Source organism: Epinephelus fuscoguttatus, linkage group LG11 (assembly GCF_011397635.1).
Source record: "Epinephelus fuscoguttatus linkage group LG11, E.fuscoguttatus.final_Chr_v1".
Lineage (NCBI taxonomy): Eukaryota > Metazoa > Chordata > Actinopteri > Perciformes > Serranidae > Epinephelus > Epinephelus fuscoguttatus.
The window spans coordinates 24,639,591-24,667,243 of record NC_064762.1 but is presented as its reverse complement, the minus strand read 5'-3'; the positions used below and the strand labels follow the sequence as shown (position 1 = coordinate 24,667,243).

The following is a 27,653-nucleotide window of genomic DNA, read 5'->3' as shown; positions in this document are numbered from 1 at the left end:
TATGCTCCACCGCACCCACTGGAAGCTGGAGGCTGCCTGGGAAGCTGGAGCATCCCTGTTTTGTCACCTACCGACCCAGCGTCAGTGAACACAAAGCAGCAGAGCCACAGCCTCATGGTGACCGTGTGAGCAGACATGGGATGCAGGAGGGGAGGGATCGCTCATCCATCGCTGAGTTAGCTGACTGGGGCTGTTTCTAATCCAACACTACATCCAACACCATGGCTAAACAGTATGATGTGCTCTTCCGACTCCTGCTCCTCGGAGATTCTGGGGTTGGGAAAACATGTTTGTTATGCAGATTCACGGACAACGAATTTCACCCGTCTCACATCTCCACCATCGGTAAGACTCTACACTGCCACCAGGAGTTATTGCTTCATTTGTATCCATCATATTTGCCTTAATTATCAACCCCATTGCTTTGCATGGTCTCTCAGCCTTTTCTCTTGATGTCATCAGCCTCTGTTTGTGGCCACTGGCTCATCACTTTCTATCCCACACATTAGATCTGATCAGGAATTTAACAGGGCTTTGTGCAGATTTAATTAGAGAGGTTTATTCACGTGGAATAAAGACTGTAAAATCAGTGTAATTGCATTGGCTGGGGAAGCCCTGAGGGGGAAGATCCAACACTTGGCAGTCACACAGATGAGTTTACCAACTATCAGCACTTGGCACTGCCAATGGAAGCAAGTGCCACACAGAATATAGCAACGGCATACGTTCATACATGGGAGCAGGTTGTGCGTCAGGCACCCACCAAACTGATAGGGGCCTCAAAATGAAGAACAGTTTTTTTTTCAGTATCATATAAGTTTGCAGAATTAGTGCGTGGCTGCCTGTCACGTGTAGAGAAGAAGATGTGGTGATTGGTAAAGACATTTTTAAGGAACCTCTGATCCTCCAATCCTTGAAGACGTCTCAATGCCTACTTGCCAAACAATTATGGTACAAATATAAGTTGTTTGACTGAAAATTAATCAGTAACTATTCTGGTAATTGGTCAATCGATTCAGTTGGTTTTCAAGCAAAACGTGATGGTTTCCTCCAGCTTCCTTTTTAATCACAGTATTTTTTTGTGTTTTGGACAAAAATATAAGGCTGGACAATATGGAGAAAATCAAATATCACTATATTTTCGACCATGTCCCGTGATATCGATATTGCGACGACATTGTAGGGTTGACTATTGGTGCTTTCACAAAATATTTACACAGTAAGATATTGATAAATAATCATCAGTAATGTGAGGAACATAATCTGGTTTTAAATGTCAAGAAAACAAAAGAAATGGTGCTCGACTCTAGGTCCATTGGTGATCATAGTGTAGTTTTTATTAATGAGGAAAGAGTTGATCAGGTTACAGTACACAAGTACTTAGGCATTCATTTTGATTTTCAATTACAGTGGGCTTATCATGTTGACGATGTGTGTTCAAGAGTCAGTCGACGTCTCTATTTTCTACGTAGGCTCAGGGTACATGGAGTAGATAAAAATGTATTGTTATTGTTTAACAGGGCATCCATTGAAACTATTATCCGTTATGGCATCACAACATGATTTGGTAACCTGACCGTCAAAGCCAGATCACAACTTCAAAACTTGATTAAGAGGGTAGGTAAAATAATTGGCATGCTGCCCCCATCTTCAGTACAGGACATATTTGAGCAGACAGTCATGAAGCAAGGCCAAAAAATTACTACAGATCCGAATCATATCCTCTATAAGGAGTATGAATTGATGCCTTCAGGCAGAAGGTACAGGTTACCCAACTATAAGTTGAACAGGTACAAATTTTCATTTATCCCACTGTCAATCAAGCTACTTAACAACAAGGAAATGAAGGTCAACTTTTTAAACTTAGGGGCAATGTGCAATACTTGGGGATATTGGGGCGGGGGGTATATATTTGTCTTCTTAATTTATATGTTGTCTGTATATGTGGCAGCTGTGTGATGGTGGACGGTCTCTCACAGGTCCAAAACAAATTTCTTCTAAGAAAAACAATAAAGATCTTATCTTATCTATCTTATCTTATATAATGACAAGGTAGGTAAAGGCAATAATTAGAACAGCTGGAACGGTTTGGTAAGTTCAGGAAATGACATCACTTTACTTCAATGCAGGCTTTACGATATTACAATATCCAAAATCTAAGATGGCAGCATGGTGGTACAGTGGTTAGCATTATCGCTTCACAGCAAGAGGGTTCCTGGTTCGAACCTGGGGTGGGGGGTTCATGTGGAGTTTGCATGTTCTCCCTGTGTCAGCGTGGGTTTTCTCCAGGTACTCCGGCTTCCTCCCACAGTCCAAAGACATGCATAATTGGTGACTCTAAATTGTCCGTAGGTGTGAATGTGAGTGTGAATGGTTGTCTGTCTCTATGTGTCAGCCCTGTGATAGCCTGTTGACCTGTCCAGGGTGTACCCTGCCTCTCACCCAATGTCAGCTGGGATAGGCTCCAGCCTTCCCGCAAACTTTAACAGGATATGCGGTTACAGAAAATGAATTAATGAAAATCTAAGATAATGTCTAGTCTCATATAGATATACATTCATACATACATTTCCCCTAACCGCTTATCCTGTTAGGGGTTGTGGGGGGCTGGAGCCTATCCCAGCTGACACTGGGCGAGAGGCAGGGTTCACCCTGGACAGGTCGCCAGACTATCACAGGGCTGACACATAGAGACAGACAACCATTCACACTCACATTCACACCTATGGACAATTTAGAGTCATCAATTAACCTGCATGTCTTTGGACTGTGGGAGGAAGCCGGAGTACCCAGAGAAAACCCACGCTGACACAGGGAGAACATGCAACCTCTGCACAGAGGGGCTCCTCCACCCCAGGTCCGAACTCCCCATCCTGGGTTCACACCAGGAACCTTCTTCCTGTGAGGCGACAATGCTAACCACTGCACCACCATGTCGCCTCACACACATATAATATTGATATTGATGTTGCTTTGACCAAATAATTAATTAATTGACAGGGAAAACAAATCCAGCACCATACACACATATATGTGTATATATATATATATATATATATATATATGTACATATATATATATATATATATAAATATATATATATATATATGTATATCTAGCTGTAGAGTAAACTAACAGTACCTCTTCCTACCTGTGCTCGTGGATTTGCCTCATCCCTGGATATGACTATTGACTCAGCAAAGCCGAACCAGCCTCTTTCCTCTATAGTTAATATGGGCTGTGCAGTATATCTACCTCCATAGTTAGGATTCAGAGTGCAGAGCATGACAGGCGCATTACCGTGCTTCACTTTGAGGTGAGCGAAATAAGGATGTACAGTAAGCAGTGGGGGGGTTTTTTCTTTCCACATGCTACGGTTGTGTCTCTTATCTCTTCTTCTGTGGCAACCGGGCGGCCGTGTCTGAGTGTACGTTTGGGCGTGTGTTGAGATATTTTCTCCCAGTAAGCTCCTACTGTTTGTGGGAGCAACTACTTTCTGACATTGTTTGCAGTAATTGGACATAATGTGGACGGAATACAGGATACAGACATCCCTGTGGCTCAAGTGTGAAGTTAAAGTCAGGAAATGCTCCTCCTGGTTTCCTGGTTTTGATGAATAGCTGACTTTTTGTTGTGAAGATAGAGAATATGTTGTCTGATTAAGGTCAAGACAATAAATCATGGAGCTGGTGGTCAGGCTGGGATGTGCTGACAGATGGTGCTTGAAAAGATCTGGCAGTAAAGAGAATACAATTCCAGCATTAATTGTTAATTTTGGCATCATTTATTAACATGGTTTGGACCACTGGTGCGTTTGCATGGAGGCTTTTATGGTGGATTCAAAGCCTGTATGAATTCTGAGCGCTCAGTGAACTCCTGCAAACACCCCACTGCCACAGCATGAGACTCAAACTCATGTTTCAGACTCTCCTGCTTATCGCACTGCATTTCAAAGGCTTTTGTTGTTTCACCAGCTCCACCCAATAATGATAGGAGCTCATAAGGCTTACTACGACTGCAGTATGCTATTTAAAGTCGTGCACCTATAGCGCTCTACAGGACACTTCCTCCCTGTAGAGTCATGTTCATATAATTGCAGCCTTTTACAACAAAGGTCCATCCTCTCTTCATGTAGTGATCTGTTTGTGCTTTTGTTGCAACTGCTCTCAACCACAGCTGGGTGCTGAGGTATCAGGCTCTTGTGTCGGCACAGGTGGCGGAGTCCAGATATTTATACTGGACTGAATAGTTGTGGGCAGCAGCCTGTGTCTAGAAGCCGTGCTGGGAGGTCTTTCACAGGCGATAATTCAGACTCGCCTCCTGAGACTGTACAAGCCCGACAAAGTCCAAAGAGACAGAGAGATCAAGAGTGACCACCATCAGTGCTCTCCTGCAGACGATCAATAAATAATTTCCCAACCTTCACGGTGACAGAGGGATATAAATTCTCTCCCATGTCCCCCCCTCCATGGTTAACTCCATAATTCATCAGTTTCCATTTCAGTCGACTCCCCTCTCTCAGTTTTTGCTCTTAATTATCTCAAAAACTGCTGGACCTCTCACCCATGCAGGGTTAGATTCAACAGAGCATCACAAGTTTTTGTAGAAACATTAGAGGATAAAAATCTGATGAGAGTCTTATTTTGCATCTCCTGCAGGTATGCATAAAAATGTACCCATGAAATTCATAGACTGAGCAAATAGATGCTGATACAGTATGTGGGGACCCAAACATTACTCCTGTGTGATTGATGATGAGCATCTTATTCTAAAACCATGAACATTGATGCTGCTTCTCATGCCCTCTTGACATTAGCTGTTTGTTTACTTTCCTCACTTCTGATTCTGTCTCTCATGTGCTGATCTAAACAATACAAATGACTGCATTTACTCCACCATATTTAACACTGATTCAACATGCTGAATTGGCCAAAACAAAGCCGACAAGGGCCCGCAAGTGTCAACGGTGCAGACACTACAATAACTAGGGCGACAGATGTTTCCTGATGGCTCAACACTGACCAACAGCTAGAGCTTGGATTCTCTGCCCAAGCCCAAGCCAGGTCGGGCCGGGGCCCCCCACCCCTCTGACGGGCCCAGGCCGGGCCAGTCAGATATGAGAGAGAGAGAGAGAGAGAGAGAGAGAGAGAGAGTCAGATATGAGAGAGAGAGAGAAATGGCTACAGGTTGGGTTTTGCAATTCACACATACAGAAAGAAAGAGAGAGGGGGGGTGGTAGAGAGAAGTGGGAGGGACACCAGCTTTCCGTGCCTCCAAAAAATATGCCCTATTCATTCAGTGTTTACCCAACACGCTCAATACATGGACATGCAATGGCAAATTGTCATTAACTTATTACGTTATAAAAAACGATGAAAATATGGACTTACCCATGTTTAAAATGACCTGTTGAAGTGAAAAAACGAAAAAACAAGAATGGTTTAATGGTTATCCCATTGGGGATAACGTTATAGAACAAGTAAAAAGGCAAAGGCAGAGAGAAACAGCAGGGAAACAATGTATTTCCACATCTAACTCAGCGAATTAAGGGTTTGTTTTGGCCAAAGCAGAGTTGGTGATTGTTGGAACAATGGACTAACTAACTAGACGACCAGCTAGACCAACATTAGACTAAGGTTAATTTTGTTTCCACTGACTTTGAATGAAGTGCATTTTATGACAGCTTGACAAGGCAATTAACTTAGTCTTATAAGAAGAAAATACACTTTATTGATAACTGAGGGGAAGTTCAATCTTTATACTCTGTTGTCATATACACACAGACCTGGAATACACACACATGCACAAACAGGACCTATACATGCATTAAATGGAGAGATGTCAGAGTGAAGGGGCTGCCCATGTACAAGTGCTCCAAGCATTTGGGGGTTTGGTACCTTGCTCAAGGCCACCATGACAGTGCCCAGGAAGTGAACTGGCACCTCTCCAGCTACCTGTCCACACTCCATATTTGGTCGCGATGGGGACTCAAGCCGGCGACCCTCTGGTTCCCAACTCAGGTTCTTATATGCTGAGTTACTGCTGCCTGCTTAGTGTGGTGAAAGAGAGAAACTTGAATTCAGAAGGTGCACAGGTATATTTTTCTGTTTATTAAGTGAAATATGCGTAAGAATATGACCTTTTTGACAACTTGTTAGTTTATGTTGTTTATTCATTAGACTGAAAAAGCTACAAGAGCTTGCAAAACGCTGCAAACTTGCCATTAAGAGGGCAGGGTCAGGGTAGATTGCGCTGCACACAAATATCATCATATACTGTGTACTCCGTTAAATTTTAAAAAGCTATTAAGCCTCCTTTCAGCCACAGGACATCATTTGAGTTCATCCCAGAGGTGTTGGACTGTGTTGAGGTCAGGGCTCTGTGCAGCGCATCAACCTCACCCACACCAATCTCAGAAAACCTTCACTTTATGGACCTTGTGTTGTGCAAGACGGCATTGTAATGTTGAAACAGGAAAGGGTCTTCCCCATCCTGTTATAAAGTTGCGAGTACGGTGTTGTCTAAATCAAGATTTTGCTAAATATTCAACTCAAACCATGACAGACAGCCCCAGAACACAAATACACAAAAGAAAAAAATTGTACAGAGGTACCCGCTTCCAGAGTTGTTTGTTTCCTGTGCTGTAAACAGGTATTTAGAGATTTTTATGTTTATCTTGGTTCATGTTTAACACGACTTTCTCCCAGCCTTTATATGTTTTTTTGGCATTCTACATCAGGTCAGTGGTGTCCATTTAAATTGATACAGCAAATAGTCTTCACAGGCAACATGATGAAATACAGCAGATATTTATTTTAACCTAATGGTCTTGTTGAAGGACATCCTGGGTTTTTTTTTAATTCAAACTTTGAAAGAGTTTCTCACACAAAAGGAAGAGAGTCGTAACCACAGAACGAGTCATTCAGATCCACCATTGTTGATCCACCAAGGCTTTTCGACAATGCATGGGACACTCAGAGCTGCAGATAGCAGTTGAAAATATGTATGAAAAATATTAAAAGGGTATGACATTTTCCCCTGGTCAAAGCTCATGATAAAGCAAAAGTTCCAGCTTTTACTCTCCTTCAGTATCAGTAAAAATCAGTAGTGGGCTCTAACCTGGAGGAATAAACCACCTTGGCTCATTCAGGTATCACATATTATTTTAACAGGTCACTCTGTTCCACATAAGACTTTCATCTGGGCCCCAGAGAGCACATTGCTCTGGCAAAGAGCAGCTGTAGAGATGATTTATTAATGCTATTCAGTCACACTGCTCAGTTTAATCTTCCTCACCATTACCTCGGCAGCCTCGTCACCGGACTCCTGCGAGCTCCTAGCTGTCACAACACCTATAAAGTACGAGCACGGCCCTGCCCTATATCATAGCTCAATAAGCAGCTGTCCTCCTGGTGGTGATCCCTGTGGTGTTATGGTCACGGCCTGGTCGTACACCCGGCCCTCCGCTGCCGGACGAGCTCATTAGTCTAAAGGGCGGGGCACGGGTCACAGCCGCCACAGACAGTTATCAGCTCATAAAGAGCTATCAGAGAAAACAGAGGGGTTGTCAGAGCTGTATTTCTTTCTGGGTTTTCCAGGAACATAAAAGCTGTGGCCTTATATCTCTAGTACGGAAGTTAGAGTTTTATGAGTCTCTTTTTTTGGTTTGTTAATCTTAAAAGCTGCAAACGGTTGCTCTAGTGCTGGGGATGTCTAAGAGCACAGCTTTGCAAACTACCAGTTACTTTATAGTGGATGAAGTTGAACAATTAAACTGACTTAGAATTTTACTTGTCGACCAATAGTCATCATTTAGGGCCATTAGTTGACTAGTCGCCGCATGTTTATGATGTTAATTTAATTATTAGATTATATATTTTGGATGGGGCAACACAATGGTTTGAGTTGAAGGTGTGAGAAAGAATAGTATCAATAACATTGTTAACACTGTGCTACATTACAGAGAAATACAAAACCGTACTAATGAACCTTCATTAATATAGGCCTATATTTTATCTACAAGTGCACGTCACACACTGAGCGAGCCGCCTGTTAATGACGCTGTGGGCAAAGCAGTAATGATTGTGCTAAGTGGCTAATGGGCATGTAGCTACTGACAAGTTTCAGATGATACGTCATGTTTGTAGTCGACCAATGAAGATGAGTTTACATATCACCTTGGGTTCGTCCTTCACCTTCTCAAAATGATCCCACACTTTGGATTTCCTGCCCGACATGTTATTAACTGGCCTGTGGAATAACCGCAGGTACCAGCCCTGGAAATTAACCTGACTCCTGTCTGACTGCTGAGTGTGGCCACTTCCTGTGTCTGCCCTTTCAAATTAAATTCCCACATGGTCCAGTCATATATGGTTTGATTTATTTTGACAAGGCACAGCTCTTAACACGCTTTTTTTTCTGCAACTAAGCGACCAATGAAATTGCTAACTAATGACCTTTTATGTCGACAATGTTTGGACGACTATCGGGGCAGCCCAAGTACTTTCAGTAGTTATCTACACAAAAATGGAATAAAAGTAATGTAACTACTTGAATCTCTATGCACATGTGAATGAACTACCAGCAATCTTAAGTGCTATATCTTAGGCAACTGGATTTGCTTGAGTTTCTTTCTTTTTTCTTTCTGTTTTTCTTGTCACAATAAAATCTCAAAAAGACCCGGAGTGGACAGAAAGGAAGTGACACAAAAACGAAACAACACCGTCATTCCTTATGTCGCAGGAGTATCCGAGAAACTCATGAGGATTCTCAACAACCACCACATCCCTGTGCACTTAAATCCAGTAAGGGGAGGCAGAAACTCGTTCACCCTAAGGACAAAACACCCAGGCAGATGCAATTGAGTAATGTCATATATGCAGTTCAATAGAGTCAGGAATGCACATTCAAGAAACTCAAGCAGGTCCAGTTGCCTACGCTACAGCACTCAAGATTATTACCATGACCTGGATGACTGAGAATCTTCACCAATATAAACTACCAGCACGCTTCTGCAAAATGGAGCAGTGTGAGGCTGAGGCTTTTTAAGTCTTCCCACACAACTTTAAACCAGGTGCAGACCTAACTGTTTTCTTAGTTTTAGTGAAAGTGATGTTTTTCCTCTCAGTTTTCACTCAGCCTTTATCTCTTGGAAAAGATTTAGATACAGTTATGTCTTTAATTAAAATCCTGATCCAAATATAAATACTGTGTAACACTGCTCTGGTATAAAATAACCACAATGAGTCATCGTACAAGTTTCATCACATTAGAGGCCAATACAAAGCTTAATTGTTCAGTCCAGGTTGATAACAACTTCTTAATTGGACAGAAAGTGTCCCATGTCCTGTTGCACCATAAAGACAGCAGCTGTTGACAGTTGTTGGCCATCCTCTGATAGTCGTGGATGACAGACCTGTTCCCCGGTGAATTTGTGTCAGTGCCAAAGCGCCCATCCGTCCGTCCATTAGCGAGTCTGTTGCCATTACCTACAGCACGCTGACACGTGTCACCGCCTAATCCGTCTTGCACAGTTGAACACAGTCATCCTGGTAATTCGTCAAGTCAATTTTGGGTGTGTACCCATTAGTTTTTACATGACTTTCACACTGCTGATTGTGAAGGGCTGCCATGTTAAATTAACTGCTGTCTCTGCCTGCACATTGCGCTTGTCTCCATTGTCACAGCTCGCTCTGAAGAGGAGAGGGAAATCTGTAGAATGACTTCTTTTTTCTTTACAAGCTGGCGTTCGTGATTTAGGATGGACAGCCGAATTATTCTCAAAACCTGGCAAATGCGAGGGCCTTCAGTCAGTGTGAGGTGGGAGCTTTTGTTTGCAGTGAAAGAACAGTTAAGACAAATGTGTCATTCACAGTTTAGTCTCAGTTTGCATATGAAAGCCTGCAGGTGAGTTTGTTCCCCTGACGACTGAACTGATGCCAGATACCCAGCCAACATGTGGATGTTGTTGTATGTGGGGCCCATGTGGGCACTACATTGGCTGAAAAATGGGCCCTATATGGGATTGTTCATGGGTTCCATCTTGGCCCCATGCCAACTGCCCACATGGCTGGGTTTACCCAAGAGGGCTCCACATTGGTTAGGCTAGGGCTACCTGGGTAGCACCTGTGTATGGGCCATAAATGGACACCTTACCTTATTTACTTGGGTAGACCCATCCTTGTGCGCAGTTGGCATTGGGTCAATATGGAACCTGTGAACAATCCCATATAGGGCCTATTTCTCAGCCCATATACTACCCACAAGGACCCTATGTACAAATGTTGGCTAAGTATTTGCACTGTAATACTGAAGGCTGCTCCTGAAGAACCCAGTCGCCAAAAAAAATGTTGGCATTGTACATTTCTGCAAACCACGGATACGTTATATTTGTACCTTTCATATGTATGATATCAACCTTTCTGACTTTGTCATCAGGAGGTGTAGGGGACGATGGATGGTGTGACACAGAGGCAAGACAACTGCCACTGCTCAAGACCAGCGAACAACAAAACTAGTTGTTTTTAAGTGAGACATCAGTGGTATTTCCAGCAGTGATATAGCCATTAAAAGGGGTTGTTTTTTAGCAGGACATTGGCTGCATTTTCTGTTACATTTCCAGTGGTGTTTCCACATAGGCGAAACAGCTACCAATCTGCAGACCACTGTTCAAGACCAACAAACAACAAATTGCCAGAGAACAGCAGCATTTCCAGGGGCCTACCAGACGAAATGTGATTTTTTTTGGTGAGACATTGGCGAGACGACTGCCAAGCTGCAGACCAAAGTTCAAGCCCAATGAACAAAACTGTTTTTTTGTTTGTTTTTTGAGTCAGACATTAGCAACAGTTCCAGCAGCAATCGTGTGACCAAAAGTGGTTGTATTTTAAGGAGACATCGGTAGAATTTCCAGCTGTGATTGCACCACCAAAAACAGGCATTTTAAGCCAAAATATCTTTTTTTTGTGCCTAAACATAACCACATGTTAATGTGACCAGTGGACTCTAGTGTTGTCTGCGTTGTGTTGCTATGAAGAAACCCAGACTGTGGATATCTTTGGAGGCGATCTCCGTTTATTCCTTTATTCCTTTTACCCCCAAACGTTAACGTAGAGGTACAGAAACTGGTTACATATTGACTATGGAGGCCTAAGCGTGTCAGGTAATAACAACTGAAACAAATTTTGTGTAATCATAATACTTAACATTACAACTGCACATTTGACTTTGTTACACATATTACTGCTGTAGAATTGACCCTGTTAGATTAACCACACCATTTTTGAAACATAACGTGAAGCTTCAACATACTCACTAAATCATAATATACAAACAATCATAATGTTTGTGGTTTGCAGAAACGTACAATGCCAACATTTATTCTGGTGATTCGGTTGTCTTGAACATTTTTGATTGCAGACGATGACATAACGAAGACCTAACATTCAGGACTTTCTTTACCACTTCTCAGCCAGTGGGACTTCTGCTGTAGCAATGGAGACGCCCAGAACAATTTGAATATCAAACCTCTAACAAGGAGACTCATTTTTCATACCTTCACGACAGCCGTTGAGTTATTCATTGTTTGCAAACAGCCTCATTTCACCAGGCAGTCATAAAACAATGCAGAGCAATCAGATGGGTGCTCATACAATTTATTTGTTGAGCAGCAGGAAGCAGACAGTGTGGGCGGAAGCATCTTTTGTTTTCTGGTAAATATAACTCAAAACGCATTAATGTCTGAGAGACCAGTTACTGATTTTGATTTATTCTCATAAGAGTCGTCTGGGTAGTCATCTTGACTTACTTTCATCTTTCCAGACTTGGTCCACCCCCTTGCCGTAGACTAGACTACTGTACAGCTGGAGAATGCATTAGTCCATATATGCAGCTCATATTTAAGAGGAGGTTTACACACTGCTAATACAGCCGGACGATGACACGGGAGGACAGCCTCTATTTCATGATCTCCTCTCCAGCCTGAGGCAAGGCAAGCCACTGATTGTTATGCTGACCTTTCACTTAGTCTGAATGCTCTCTTGTCAAAGGCAAAGGCCGCCTCGCGACTTAAATGAGGCCTCATGCTGTCGACCCAGTGAGCTCCAGCCTCTGCGGAGTCTTCCCTTGACTCCAGCTTGTTTTTAGCAAACAGCCAGGCCAGCCATAGTACATATGTCAGCTGTTTCTTTATGTCAATCTCCTGGAATACAAACCTTGCAGAAACGAAGCAATAAAAACCGGCACTTCTTCCAGTTACGTGAATCGATTGGACTCAGTGGCTCTTTCTCGGAGCGTGATGCCTACTGTGACATATTGGTGTTGAGTGTCAGGTTAATTGGGATGAACTGTTAATTGATTTCTCAGGGATTAGTGTGGTCTGTAGAAGCCTGTGGGTTTGCTTTTCTCTAACTTGGATGCATTAGTCCGAGGAGACAGTTGTGGAGAAGAGAGACAAGAGGAAAATAACTCAGTAGAGACAGAGTTAATGGTTAAACTGGCATATTTAAATGGTAAAAGCTTGATTCTTTGACTCAGGTTTTTGATTGTACCCATAATGCTGTCTAGATTATTTTGGTATGAGTTGCCGAGTGTTGAGCAATGTCTCTTTCCAGAAATCATGACCTGGTTACTCAAGATAATCCACAGACCTTATTGTGAGCAGTTTCATGTAGGAACTATTTGTTTTCTATTGAACTACACCCACCAATTGTACCACCATGCAGAAGGAAGCGTGCAGTCATGGACGAAAGGTTCATGACAGTGCGAGATGTAAACAGTAATAGAGTCCTCCTCGGTTGAGCTGTAACATTAGCTTGTTCAGTGGTGCTAGGTAATTCATGATTGATTCATATTTGGTCAGCGCTGCCGCTTGTCAGTTTGACTGCAGTTCACGAGCAGTGATTGGCAGCTGACTTCGAGACTCCTTAGATTTGATTGCTTGTTTTCATCCACATGTGTAAGGACATCATAAGAAATATGACAAGGCAGAGAAACATTCTTGTTTTCACAGATCATTTGTCTTATGTAGACCAACTACAGCTTTAAAGGGACACAAAAACCGACTATACCCACCAACTGTATCTGTGCGCAGAAGGAAGCGTGCATCTACTGTTAGCTCACCTAGCACCACTTAGCTAGCTAGATGTTAGAGCTCAGCCAAGGAGGACGCCATTAATGTTCACATCTTGTGCTGTCACGAGCCTCTCGTCTATGAGTAGATGCACTCTTCCTTCCGCGTGGTGATACAGTTGGCAGGTGTAGTTCAGTAAAAAGAAACTAGTTCCTCCACGAAACTGCTCACAACAAGGTCTGTGGATTATCTTGAGTAACCAGGTCATGATTTCTGTAAAGAGACATTGTTGTTGACTTTTTAAAAAAAAAAAAAAAATGGCGCTTTGAGCACCACAAGCTGAGTGCCATCTAGTTCCTGTATATTCGAGGGAAGGCAGACATCTCTACAGCCGATATCTCCAACACTCTGCAACTCACACCAAAACAATCTAGACTAATAAACAGCACTACAGGTAAGAAGAAAAATATGTATTTTTGATTTTGGGGGGATCTATCCCTTTAAAAAACAGAGCTTTACAGTTAGAGGTGCTGCTGTTGGTTAAAAACTACATCTGAACTTCAGTATTTTCTCAAAGCTGTAGATAAATATAGGCTGTCTAAACCCTGCAGTAATCCATCCATCTATGTTCCTCTGTCATATCTCTGTCAATAAAGACGAGCTTACATTCTACGTCTGAACATGCTTTACATATGCTGGATTTTTAAAGCTGATTCTGATTAGTCTATAATAATAATAATAAGTTATTTGACTCTGTAGAGGCATTTACAATTTAGATATATTATTCTCCACATTACACAGCTGAGACTTGAGTTTGGTTATTGTGCAGTGAAATAATTCTCATGGAAGTGAGGTTGTGCTACAGGAATTTAGATTCGTGACTTGTTGTATCCTGTATAGATAGTCTTTTTCCACCCTGACAAAATGAATTCCTGGTAAAGTAATCGATATATGGATTTATTTTTTGTTATAAAAGCATAAAAATATACTTAGCATGAGCGGCCTCTCTTCACGTATATCAATATCTAGTCAGGCCTTTAAAAATGAACTCAGGGTGAGTCTTGATAGAAATAAAAAATGGGCCCCGCCTGTGGTTTTCCATCCATGAACAATATCACAGCCGTCTGAGAAAGATCAGAGATCACTGAAGCATGAGTGACCCCCCCTCCCCCCCTCTCCATCTCAGCTCTGCCCCTTCTCTCTCATCTCCTCCTCTATCGTTTTGCCCTTCTCCCTTATTTCACCTCCTGTATGATCGATGCAGAGAAGTGAACTAAACGAGGACTGTGCTCGCTGGATCATTAGCCCCATCTTCTAACAGGCTGATTATACAGGGATGATGTGGCTCTCGTTGCGTTAATGCCCTCTATGATGTTGCAAAGCTGCGGCAGATACTGGTGAACCTTCGTCTGTAAAAGACACGCCTGCTTAATTGATTTCAGTCAATTATGGGGTGGAGAGTGCAAATGCCTGTGAGAAGATTCAGAACATTTAGTCAGAACACAGCACTCACAGGTCTGGAGGAAGATCACATACATCCAGAGCTCCTATGTGAGTGTAATGTTTCCTAACCTTTTCTCTTCTCTCCCACAGGAGTCGACTTCAAAATGAAGACACTGCTAATAGATGGTATCAAAGTACGGATACAGATATGGTAAGGCTGTGGCATGGGACGCCATGTTGGACGGCCTTGTGCAGGAGATTAAAAAATGTTATTAGATATTACACAACAGCAGTTCATACAGAGGGGATATTATGGGATATTATTTATTTGTAGTCTTTGACTTCAGCCCAGAATTAAACCTCACACCTAACGGTACCTTCAAACAGAGATGATTTACAAAGATACACAGATTTTCAAATTATTTTTACCTGACTGCTTATAAATTATCAAACTGACCATCATAATATTATACCGGAAAATATGTGCAACTAAATAGTGCTAAAAAATATATTGACAATTAGATGGACGACATTATGTCAAACAACAAAAATCTACTCAGATGAGAGGGTAGTGAGGGGATGGTTTGTATTCTGATATCAGTGTAGTATGTTGCATCAATAGATGCCCAAACAGACTTACAAAGCTGACTCTCAATTTTCATGTACATATGTGTGAAACCAAATATACCAATTATAGGAACACATTATAGTATATTCTACGTGCCTTCATACTTTTAGTGTATATTATTCAGTCTAGTTTGCCTAATTTTCAAAGCTTTAGTAATAAAAATGAGTCCATACTTTGACACTCAGTCCACATTCTCATTTTCATCCAACCAAAATAATTCAGGATTTTTGTTCTGCATTCTTGCAAAGGTACATGCATGCTGTCATATAAAGAGGAAAACTCATGAACATGCACTTAAAGCACAGGCTGGGACGGTCGAGAAGCTTGCTGAATTCAATTCAACAGAACTTTATTTATCCCAAACGGACATTTTTTGTGCCAGCGAATGCTTCAATTACAATAACACAAATTACAGTAACAACAATTAAAATTCACAAACCAGTACTAACCAGAACAACCAGGGGGTTCCCTTGGTCAGAGTCACACACTGGGCCCAGTATTCAAACAACAGTCTATTAAGTATCAGTCAAAAATATTCAAAATATACAAGCATGCACTGCTGCATCCTGCAAAACCACGCCCATCCTAGTACATACCAAGTTTTTAGGGAGTCCACAGCACTGAGGTCATGTCCTTTGTAATTTTGGGGAATTCTGTTTGCAGCCTGGAGCAATTTTAAGTTTGACATTGACAAATTTGCACATTTTGTAAACTGTTCTCTGTAGTTTTAGACTCAGTATGTTTATGTTGAACTACTTTCAGGTCAATTGAATAATAGTACTTTCATGCAGGAGACTGGAGTTTGTGTCGCGTCACAGACCTAAAAGTAATGCTATAGTTTTTATAAGCTGGAGCCATGATTATAGTATAGTTTCCATGCCCTGATATTGTAGAATTAGAGAATTTTTAAAAACCTAAATGTGGAATTTTTTAAATCATATTTTAAAAAATGTGTCTCCTCCAATATCAATAGCATTGGTCTAGTGTCTTTGTGGGGCTGTTCTTATAGGCACAGGGGTGATTCTGAGCTAACATGCTCACACTGACAGTGCTAACATATTGATGTTTAGCAGGTAAGGTTTACCAGTGCTGTGTCTCAAATCACGTACTTCTGTACTTACACTTAATATTTTGAGTGCATAAGTGCATTCACACTGAGAAGTATGGAAAAATGCAGTGCACTATGAGTACCCGGATGGTGCACTCAAACGGTCAAGAAGTTGAGTGTGGAACTATGGACACTTCTCGCACTCAATGGTCGCCATCTTGGCTACGTATCGGAAGGGAAGGGAACACTTTTCAAACTGGAAATGGCGGCCGAAGACTGTGCGACTGTGAACGGCGCTGCGTTATACAAATACATGTGTTATTTGCACTATGCACCACTATACTGTTGTCGGGTATAAGCCAGCAGTATGTTTATTGGGTTCATTTAGCAGTCTGTAATGATTTGGCGAACAATAACGTGAATGCAAATGCTAGTTTGCTAACTAGCTAATTTGCGGTCGTTTATTTCCGGTAAGTGCACAACGGCCGTGTTTGGCTTGAGACAACACTACCCTGTCGAAATTCGTGCACTACGCCAATAAGTACATAGTGCACATAGTATACTACATAAAAGTGTACTAACTGAAGTATGTGATTTGAGACACACCACAGATTTACCACTTTAGCTTAGTCTGTTAGCATGCTAACATTTGCTAATCAAAAGTAAAACACAATGTACAGGGGAACTGCCCATTGGTTCGACATCCCATTGTTCCAACCATATTAAACTCATTGTTCCGAAGTCCGTTCCGAAATCATCATGATGCCCTGTGGTTAAGGTCTGGTTAGGTTTAGGCACAAAAACCATTTGGTTAGGGTCAGGAAAAGATCATGGTGTGGGTTAAAATGAAAAAGAAAGTGACAAACACATAAGCCGTGAGCCTGCTCCGCCTCAAGCCGGTCGCGGCGCACCATACGCCCGCCGCGAGCCGTTCAGCACCATGGACAGTCGGACTAATGGGATGTCGAACCAATGACATGGACCCATGTACAGCAGCTTGGGCTGATGGTAATGTCAATAGTTTTACAGGTATTTTTGCTCATGAACCACAGTATTGGACACATTTAACATTTGTCATTTATGGCTGTTGTCTTTCCAGGGACACGGCAGGCCAGGAAAGATACCAGACCATCACCAAGCAGTACTACAGACGAGCACAGGTAGTCCTCTACTCTCCTCCACTGACTCTGCTGCTGCAACTCACTTTGTAAACTTTTTTTTTTTTTTTTTGGCCTGTATCCTATTTTCCCTCATTCACATGTGACTAATGGAGACAACATTTTCGGTTCAGCAAAACAGGCTGTGATACAATCCTTATAGGCAATTGTGCAGCATGAATTTACAATCTGACAGGCTCAGATCGTTATTTGATATGTGACAACATTATGGACCCTACAAAGAAATGAATCATCATTCTGGCTCACTCAAAGAAAAGTCTCATTCTGAAATCTCATGGACTTTTTCACATTGTTGAAATCAGCGAAACATTCAGCCATAGCTTAGTGTTATCTTTTAAAAAGCAATAAGCTACACTGTCTGTACTCCAACACAACAAACTCTTCCCTGCACTCCTCTCACCAATGTTTCCACTGATGTTTTTCCTGCAACATGTCACCTCTTACAACATTTCAGAACGAGACTTCTCCTTGAGCGAGACTTGGTCATAATAACAGATAAGCTAAAGGTAAAGAAAAATGTTCAGTTTCACTTCTAATAACAATCTGAGCCTGTCAGTGGCAAAACAAGCACTTTAAATGGATGTAAGTTGATGGTGCACAGTTGCCTGTGGGTTTACATCGCAGCCTGTTACACTGCTGTGGCTGCAGCAGTCTGACTCAACACTGGATCACTTTCAGGGACTGTTGTCTTCATTAGTCACTTAGATACAAAAACATAGGAAAATTGGTTTCAGGGTGAAAAACATTTAAGTTCCCCCTTAATGTGATATTATTATGATTATAAAGTAGCACAACAAACTGAAATCAAACTAATCTCTGAAATTAAATTAGTCACAGCTACAAGAATAACTCATGACTCATAGTTGGCACCACTTGAGGTGCTGTGATGAACCATTTTAAAGGGATCTCTCATGGATCAAAGTTTCTATGTGTTGTAATGGAACAACCCACTGAGCAAGCAACGTCTGTGGACGTCCAAGTCTAGTTGATATCACGTCTGTGGACCTTATATCAACTAGACTTGGACATCCACAGACATTGCTTGCTCAGTGGGAAGAACTGTAAGAAAACATCACAGAAACTTAGAACAAGACCAGTGCAGTTTAAAGTATCAAACAGGGTATGCCAGTCCTCCTCGAGGTTATTTAAGGTGAAATTAACAGAGGCAGCCCGTATTGCTGGAGATGTAGGATGAGCGTCGGCACACTCGTCCTGCCCTGCTGCACAGAAATCCTGGTCTTCCGTACATGAGGATATCAAAATGATCCTTAAATTAGACATCCCATTTTGCCCAAACTTTTTTGTCCTGGGAGATCCCGTCCCTTTAAAACCCTTGCCTGCACCCTAGGCAGACTGGGTCCAGACATCAGTCATATTGGGGAGAAAAGTTAGTATAACAGAATGGAAGGCAGTCACCTTACCACCAGCCAGGGTGTGGTTCACCCACCTGGGTGTTGTGGCTGCACATGAGGTCCCCTCCTTTAGGGTTATTAATCGGGTGGTGAAATACTATGCAAAGTGAGTGAATTACACCTCCTTCATTAAAGGTCCCTGAGGTAACTATACGATAACATACTGGGTCAAATCCTTCAAAATGATTAAGAAATGTGTCTTGTGATATTCAGTTGTTTTCACATTTGCCGATTATTATTTAATTCATTTATTTATTTATTTTATTTTTACTTTTGTATTTTATTTTTTATTTATTTATGTATTTTTATTTTTTGTTTTTTATCTACTTATGTATTTTTTCATTTACTCATGTATGTTTTTTATTTACTTATGTATTTTTTATTCACTTATGTATGTTTTTTATTTACTTATGTTTTTTGTTTACTTGTGTATTTTTATTTTTTATTTTTATTTACTTATGCATTTTAATTTTTTATCTACTCATGTATTTTTTTAATTTACTTATGTTTTTTTATTTTCATTAACTTATGTATATTTATTTATTTATTTTTTATTTACGTATTTACGTATTTTCATTTTTAGCATTGTTAATTGTCATTTATTCATTTTGCCTCAGCATTGTCAGATTTATATGGCCATATGATGTATCCCATTTGATGCTTTTTTTCTGCTCAAAAGAAAACAATAAAAATGACTGACTATAAAAAAAAAAGTTTCTATATATAGCAGCTTTAAATTATCACTAAAACATTGGGAGGATTTCACAGCAGCTGTGTTGTAAGTGTGAGGATGTTACGAGTAGGTCTTCATGGCCAAACACAGCCACCACCCTGACACTGCTTTATTTTGCCTCTGCTTTCTGTCGTTAAAGAGGTTACAGAGGTTAAACAGACTGAAACTGAATTGTCCATTTCCCAGAAACTGGTCAGTGGTATTGTGTCCTGTTCCTGTCTTGTGCTATAAAAATCAGCAGATGTCTCATCCAGCCAGTCTCACAATGTAAAATGAATTGTTGGCAGAGGCTGCCAGCTCTCTAAGTGGTGGTCTGGATTCTTTACAGGAATCAAATTAATGTTTCTAAATGTATTGATTTTTAAATTCTGCGTTTAAGTGTCACAACATGCTGTAAAATGCGTTGTCTGTTTTTTAATCCTGGAACATCTCTCCTCAGGGAATCTTCCTGGTGTATGATATCACGAGTGAGCGATCCTTCCAGCACATCATGAAGTGGGCCAGTGATGTGGACGAGGTGAGTCACACAGATTTGGGATTTAGTATCAACAGACAGTTTTCTTCTGCAGTGTAGAAAAAGGGCAAAACTGACACAACTCCTCACTGAGCAGAGGCCTCGGGTTGACAAAGAGCAGACGCCTGACGTGGTGTGATAAAAACCAAACTGCTCTGTTTATTATTTTCCATCTTCCATCAATACTTGTCATCTTATTTTTAAATGTGGACTCATGAATATTTGGTAAAGACATTTCTTTCTCTTGTAGTCACATTCTTTTAATATCTTTGAGTCTTCATAAAGCCATCTCGTCTGCCCTGCTTCCCCCCTGTCATTTCCCACATGATTTTATTCTATTAATTTAGTCATTATGGACCTAATATCCTCCATGCGTCCCTCCAAATATACACTCTATTGATCTTGGCACGCTTCCCATTTACTTGTAATCTAGGTCTCATTTCCTGAGCACTGTGTTTTCTCCCCTCTGCAATCTCTTGACATTTGAAATCTCTCTCTTCCAGTCTCTTTAATGTTGTTTTATATTCCTCTTCCTTATCTGTAAATATCCCTCATTCCCTTTATATTCATATGACAACCGCCTGCAGTACGCTCCGGAGAAGGTCCGGAAGATCCTCGTGGGGAACAAAGCAGATGAGGTAGACAAGAGACAGGTGGCCACAGAGCAAGGCATCAAGGTGGGTACATTATTATTATGCTGGTTGTCTTTGCTGTATTAGTTTAGCAGAAGATTGTGGGTTCAGTTTGGGTTCTGTAAGAAATTATTAGGATATTGATGCCACTTTGATGTCTGTATTAGTTTTGGAGCTGGAGGCTGTTAGCTTAGCTCAAAATGATGCCTTTCATCACCTCTTAAGCTCATAAATTAACACGTTGTATCCTATTTGTTTAATCTGCAAATATAAAAATGTCAATTTGTTGTCTTAGACAGAGTTATGTGCTGTTACAAACAACAGTTATCCATTTGCACAGCACTTAGATATACTTTATTAATCCCCGAGGAGAAATTGGATTTTTTTTCACTCTGTTGTCATATACACACAGGTCTGGAACACACACACACGCACAAAGATATACATGACAGATAAAAAAAACAACAACTACGTTTTCCTCCAAGAGTTTGAGATGACAGAGTATATAAAGGAGTGTTTGAGTCTGTTGGTTTAGCTAGAGGAAGTCTGAGGAGGGTTCCAGATGGCAGAAAGTGAATCTGTTGATGTGAAGGATGGGAACAATCAGACAGGATGGATTCTGTTTTCTTATATAACGGCATGTTGTAAAGATCCTGCAGAGTTTCCTCCAGTTATTCTGCTGCAAACACTGGCCACTTTATTGAGGACATTATTTTAGCGCTGTTTATGGAGGGTTGTTGATGATTTGGTGATTCAGAGGGTGAGCCTGATTGCATCCTGGAAGTCCTTCTTTTTGATGGTGTCTTTGATGGGTCTCTCTACAATATCGTCTGCCATGCTGACACTGACACCCTGTTGATTCGGATGGATTTTGATTGGCTGTCAGTGTTTCTATCAATCATGCTCTGAAAGTGATCCCAATGATATTGTTTGTCACTGTCGCCATCTGCCATCTGTGATAGCCGTAGCTGGAGGCATTATGTTTTCATGATGAGGTTGTCCGTCCGTCCGTCCGTCTGTCCGTCCGTCCGTTCGTCTGTCCCTCCCTCCCATTCTTGTGAACGCGATATCCCAAGAACACTGTGAGGGAATTTCCTCAAATTTGGCACAAATGTCCCTTTGGACCTAATAATGACTTCATTCAGTTTTGGTGGTCATAAATCCAAGGTCAAAGTCACTGTGACCTTGTCTGTCTGATTTTCATGAACGCAAAATCTCAAGAACACCGTGAGTGAATTACTTCAAATTTGGCACAAATGTTCACTTCTCTGTTCACAAATGAAGAATAAAATGATTAGATTTTGGTTGTCCAAGGTCAAGGTCACTGTGACCTTGCATCCATCTCATTCTCATAAATGCGATATCTCAAGAACACCTTAAGGGTTTTAACTCAAACGTCTTATAGGATATAATGATGGAGTGATGACGCTTTATATCCAAGAGGTCAAAGGTCAGCTGCAATCTGACATCATAATGTTCTGCATAAACACTTCTCTGGCCAATATTTAACAACATATCTCAGGAACAGAAGGGGAGACATTTGGTCAGATACTGAACTGGTGACACTAACCTTGAGTGTCCACCATGAAACTGTGCTGATTGTATAGATCTTCTGTGCTGCCCAGGAGAAGATATGTGTGAAGTATCCATGTTTTCACAGACTCAGATGTAAACTGTAAGAGAAACTTGACTGGTGTGCAGAGGCATACAGCTGTGGGACAATAATTAAAGTTTTAGATATTTTATTTTTGAACTTTGAAGAAAGCCAGGCTAACTGTCTTCCTCTGCTTTACGTCTTTATGCTAAGCTAGGCTAATTGCTTCACGGCAGTAAATGTATAGTTATTGGAAATTAGGTTCTTTTAGCAAGACAGCAAATTAGGTTATCTCCATAAATGTTGAATTGAACAAAGGTACTTTCTCCAGGTTGCCCAAAAGCTTGTAATCTCTAGAATAATTTTCAGTTAGAAAATCAGGCTCAGAATTCTGTCTGGGTTCTGGTAGAAACTTTGGCTCCAAGTTCATCAAACCATGTCACCCTTTGGGCTTGACATGGACACTGGTATAAAAACAATTAGTGCAGTTCCAGTCAGGCACTCATGTCTGCTCTGTAGGCCCTGACACACCGAGCAGACCTCAGACTAAGACTGACTAATGTTTCACCTCCTGTTGCCTCACATTGCCTCATATTTTCCATTAAAAGCAGACAGGCAGCAGAGCACGCTGCACCTGTGTGGAAGGAAATAACGAGTCAGTTGTCTGCGCTCCTAATTCAAAATGACAAAAACAGCGAAGTGAAATGCGTCACTGTTATCTGTCTTGCAGCTGGCCAAGGCTTACGGAATGGACTTCTTCGAGACAAGTGCCTTCACCAACCAAAACATAACAGAGGTGAGCTGATCCAAACTCATGTCGTTTTATGACCATGTGCAGAGCAGCATTTAGCCATAATTATAACATGAAAAGTCCCAATTAGAACAGACAGATTTTTATTGAATACAGGCAATGAGACAGTACTATTTAAAGGAAACAGGCCCCAGTGAGATTTGAACTCACGACCCCTGGTTTACAAGACCAGTGCTCTAACCCCTGAGCTATGAGGCCTTCATATGAGGATATCAATGGATCTTATCTGTTTTATCTTATCCTGGTGGCTTTGTTTCTCTTCCAGACTTTTACACGACTGGCTGAACAGGTGCTGGCAGCCAATAGAAAGGACCTGGATCTTCTCCGGACGTCCATTAATGACGAGATTAATCTTGCTGCTCTAGAGGAAGAGGAAGGACTCTGCGACAGCGCGGCTGGCGACCAAGGCAAAGGCTGCTGGTGTTAAAGAAACAATTTAAATTAGTCTGTTATCACCAAACACTCTGCACACGCTGGGCAAAATGTGTCTCCTTTTGTTGAAATAAATGGGAACATCAACCTGCAATTTTTAAAGCAGCTATGTTCCTCTGTTTCACATTAGCATTGCCAGAAATGCTAACGAGCCATTTGAGAGCAGTTTCAAGGACAAAGGTGGAAACATTTTGCCACGCGGTGCCAAGTGTGTGGTGGATTAGCTGACTGAAGGTCCAAATGTCAAGGTTTCCCTCAGTGGGCCTGAATGTTCATTGTCTAAAGCACTAATTCCTGCTCAGTTCAGTGTGTCTTTGGTGTAAACAAATGCAAACCCTGTCCACTACTAATTCTGCAATTGACAAATAGTTGAAAAGACTAAACACAAAACTTCCAGGAGAGCTGTAAATGAAGATTGCATCATCTTTTCTTGCAGAATTTGTACAGTTGTCTGATGTAGAGGACGGGGAATGACTTCATCACTGACTTGAAACTTTTAACAAGGTTGTGTTTCATGTTATTTTCCAAGCGCTGTCTCTGATATTGATCATAGGGCTGGCAAATCAATGACTGATTACATTTGGCCTTCATCCACCCCTTTGTGTTGTGGGTATTAGCTCTCCTGCACCCATAACCTTTCTACCTTTGAATGCATGAGATGTAGTGTGAGGATTTGACCACAAGAGGGTGCTCCATGCATTGAGAAAACAGCACACACACTGGAGAGGTGTTCAGTGTTAAGTTATGCTAGTTTACTCTCTTATGTGTTTGTTTTAAGTTGTAATTGCACTTGAAATCATGGGTGGATTATGAGACAATGGGCCCCCGGGCACAGATATGCAAAAGGCCCCATCACCTCTTCTATGTAGGAGTAAGACACACAGACTTTGTGGTTTGGTATTGCCTCTTCTTTATTGTTGTTGTTGTTTTACTGCGCTTTGTAGTCTTTTTGTGTCACTTTTAAGTTATTTTGCGTCTTTTTTGGTCGTTTTCGTGTCTCTTTGCAGTTCCTTTGCATTCCCTTCGCTAAGTCCCGCCCCTGGACGCAGACTGGCCAATCATAACGAAGCATAGGGCCGGCTCAGACCAGGGTCCAACACCAACACAGCTGTGCTCCATTGATTCTAATGCAATCGTTTCAGATTTCCTTCATTTTCAGGCTTGTTTTGTGGCTTTGGAGCTAAATGTTGTGCCTGGGGCACGTTGTGTATTAATGAATCCCATTACCTGGAGAGGTTGGAAAAAGATATACGTTTCTTCTCTGTTCCAGAACCAAACCTTCAAGCTGATTTTGTAGAACCCTCTGTCTGCTTCTCTCTGGAATCACTATTTAATTTTTCCAAAAATATGATAATGTTTCTTCTCCATGCTTATTCCGACAGCTTGTTGGACCATCACAAAGGGCGGGGCTTAAAAAGGTCAATTCCATGCCATTATGCTGCCTCGCTGTTCTGTATTAAGGGTACAATCGCAGAATGGGGGACAGAGTTGTCTCACCTTTAAGCTGGCAGTAAAGGTAATAACAGTGCTGAAATGTGTCCATGTAAAAGGGCAGCTGGCAGGATGGGACTATGGATGGCACCTCTTATGAGGTTGAAAAAGACATGTTATATGTGTGACCCACCGTCGGAAGATTTAAAAAGCAGCTGGTAGTAGTAGTAGTTAGCAGCTGACTCAAAATAAGAACAGTGGCAGAAAATGTCAGCAAATTGGGAAAACAATGAGGTCTGGGAGCTCCTTATTCTCTGAGGAGAGGGCGAGATCAGCTGCCATGTAACAAGGAAGATAAATGATTGTTATTACCATTGCAAGTGGGTAGGGATGCTGGAGAATATTCCCACCTTATGTTATTCTATGTAAAAATTCTGCCCATTTTTTTTCACGATCCCTCCACATTGTTCAACAAAGAAACCGAACATCAAAATGTTCTGCTCAGTTAGGACGTGTGCTTGTATTTCATATCATAAAAAAACTTTCCAAAATATTCAGTTTATTGAGAAATTTTCACCATTTAAATGAGGAACGCCCACGTTTAATACAAATGGAAGGTTCTTCAAACATTTTCAAAATCTATTTCTACATTCACGTAGAAACTCCAAAAACTTTAAAATCTTTCGTACCTTCTGGCTTGTATTCAACTCTGAAATCCTATTCACACTTTTTGAAATATTCAGACTTTTTTTGAAGCATGGTAGAAATGCCCTCCTCAGGTTTTTACATTGGTGTGTATAGGACAAAATGTTCAGAGTTAGAGTGGGGGACTCAGCTGTCAGAGTGCAGAGAGCTTCTTAAACCTTTTCTCTTTAGCTCACTGTCACACCCACAATTTTTACTCCACATACATCATTTTTGGTCAAAATGGAGTAAAACTTGTGCTCTTTCAAAGAATGTAGCTATGGAAACAATCCGACTTACACGTTTGGCACAGTGAGCCTGAAAGTCAGAGAAACTCCACCAACTGTCGCATTGAACTCAGTGTTAACTGAGACCAGGAATCTTAAAATAGTCCATAGATTTCATGCATTAATGGTATTATTCAACATTTAAAGCCAGTCAGCTTTGCAAAATGCAGCATTCACACCCGCAATTCTCAAGTTGTTCATAATGTGCTGGCAATGTGTATGTCACACTAGAGGCTAATGTTGTTTCATTCTGTGTAAAAATGCAAAGTTGACATAAAGAAGGGACTTCATAGCGCTCCATCGTGCAATCTCTGTGTTAAAGAATAAAGGCCTTTGGAGTCTCTTCCTGGTTAATCTGTGTTAATTTAAGGGACATTGTGCAGATGAAGGCCAGGGGGGCCCTGACACTTTGGGCCCCTGGGCCTGTGCCCAGCAGACCTGTTCAATAATCCATCCATGCTTGCAATGACTACCTTTAATGTGATGAAAAGATTTTAAGTATATGCAGCCATTTTATTCTTTTCTTTGTTTATATGCAAATATTTGCTCCAGAGGAAGTTTTGCAGCTTGTAAAATCATCCATGTAAGACCACACATACACTCTGATTGTTTGCCGTTAAGTTTACCTGTTTAAGTCGTTAACTGAGGGAAACATTGAGAGCAAAGTGATTATATTTCCCTGTAGCAAAACTGAAGATATTTTTCATTTTATAGTGTGTGTTTATAACAGAAAGTATCTCAAAGAACAGATAGCTTGATAATTGCCCACTGCATTGTACATACCAGGTTTTTCAGAGAATTGTAGATCGGTAGAATCATGAGAATACGCCATTTATTTAATGTGTTACCATTAGAGGGCTGTATAAAAACGTTGATATCCTAGATGGTCTGAAATATTCCCTCTGTGAAGATAATAATGTCTTGGTCATTCTGTCCTTTTCTCACTGTTTTGTACAGAGTCCAGTGGAGATGCCATTTCTTCTTTTCCCCCCTTAGACTTTAAAAGGGACAAGCGAGAGTTTTGCATGCGACCCACTCTTCTTTCCTTTCCTTTATTGCAACTTCAATGAAGTTAATGATCAACTGACCGTCATACAAGTATAGCATTTGACCAGAGTTGCCTGTTTGAGACTTAAACAGAATGGCCATCATCGGACGAACTTTGGCTACTTTTTTCTTTTTTTTCTTTTTTTTTTTTTTTGCAACTTAGTAATACGAAATGCTACTCAAAACAGTTGTTAATCTGTGCACTGTGTGAAATGGCAGTATGTTGTGCGGAATGATGTTCTGGACTAAGCTCTAGATACACAATGTATCTGTGTTGTTTTCAAGAACTCTTTTTCTTTCTTTTAGACTACTTCAACTTGTATTTGTGGAAATATATTACATGCAACATGTAAAATGCAACATGTTATTCTTGGAGAAAAGATGTCAGATGTTTATGATTAAATACTTGCAGATATACGACTTAGTGCCAGCGTGTCTTCTTGGTTATGTTGGGACCCAAGATGCAATATATAGGCTACTATATACAATATACTTCAACACTGTGTTGGAGTGATGAGTACTTAAAGGGATAGTTCGGATTTTTTGCAGTAGGGTTGTATGGGGTGCCTGTACATTGTCAGTGTATTACATACAGTAGATGGCAGTCAGCACACCCCCAGTTTGGAAAAGCAGGCTGCACAGAGGCTAAGCAATGTACTGCTGTGGGTGGGGGTCAGCAGGAAAATGTATTTAGCCACCTAAAAAAAGTC

General features: G+C 41.1%; 1 protein-coding gene and 1 non-coding gene across 2 annotated transcripts; one reads left to right on the top strand and one right to left on the bottom strand.

The window, feature by feature from the left end:
* Positions 1 to 27,343, top strand: rab15 (RAB15, member RAS oncogene family). The gene is made up of 7 exons (XM_049589564.1): positions 1 to 345; positions 14,663 to 14,723; positions 17,288 to 17,348; positions 19,951 to 20,028; positions 20,613 to 20,702; positions 22,982 to 23,047; positions 23,328 to 27,343. The coding sequence occupies exons 1-7, from the start codon at positions 222 to 224 to the stop codon at positions 23,487 to 23,489; spliced, it is 642 nt and encodes a 213-aa protein (XP_049445521.1). The 5' UTR covers positions 1 to 221; the 3' UTR covers positions 23,490 to 27,343.
* trnat-ugu (transfer RNA threonine (anticodon UGU)) lies at positions 23,188 to 23,260 on the bottom strand. The gene has a single exon. It is a non-coding gene; the product is annotated as a tRNA-Thr (tRNA).
* Positions 27,344 to 27,653: the final 310 nt, after the last annotated feature.

What these genes read in the sequence shown, in the direction of transcription:
- rab15 (XM_049589564.1), top strand. Translation starts at nt 222, where the DNA reads ATGGCTAAACAGTATGATGTGCTCTTCCGACTCCTGCTCCTCGGAGAT. An exon ending in AAAGTACGGATACAGATATG is followed by an intron (nt 14,724 to 17,287) that starts GTAAGGCTGTGG and finishes TTGTCTTTCCAG; the next exon opens with GGACACGGCAGGCCAGGAAA. An exon ending in CCAACCAAAACATAACAGAG is followed by an intron (nt 23,048 to 23,327) that starts GTGAGCTGATCC and finishes TTTCTCTTCCAG; the next exon opens with ACTTTTACACGACTGGCTGA.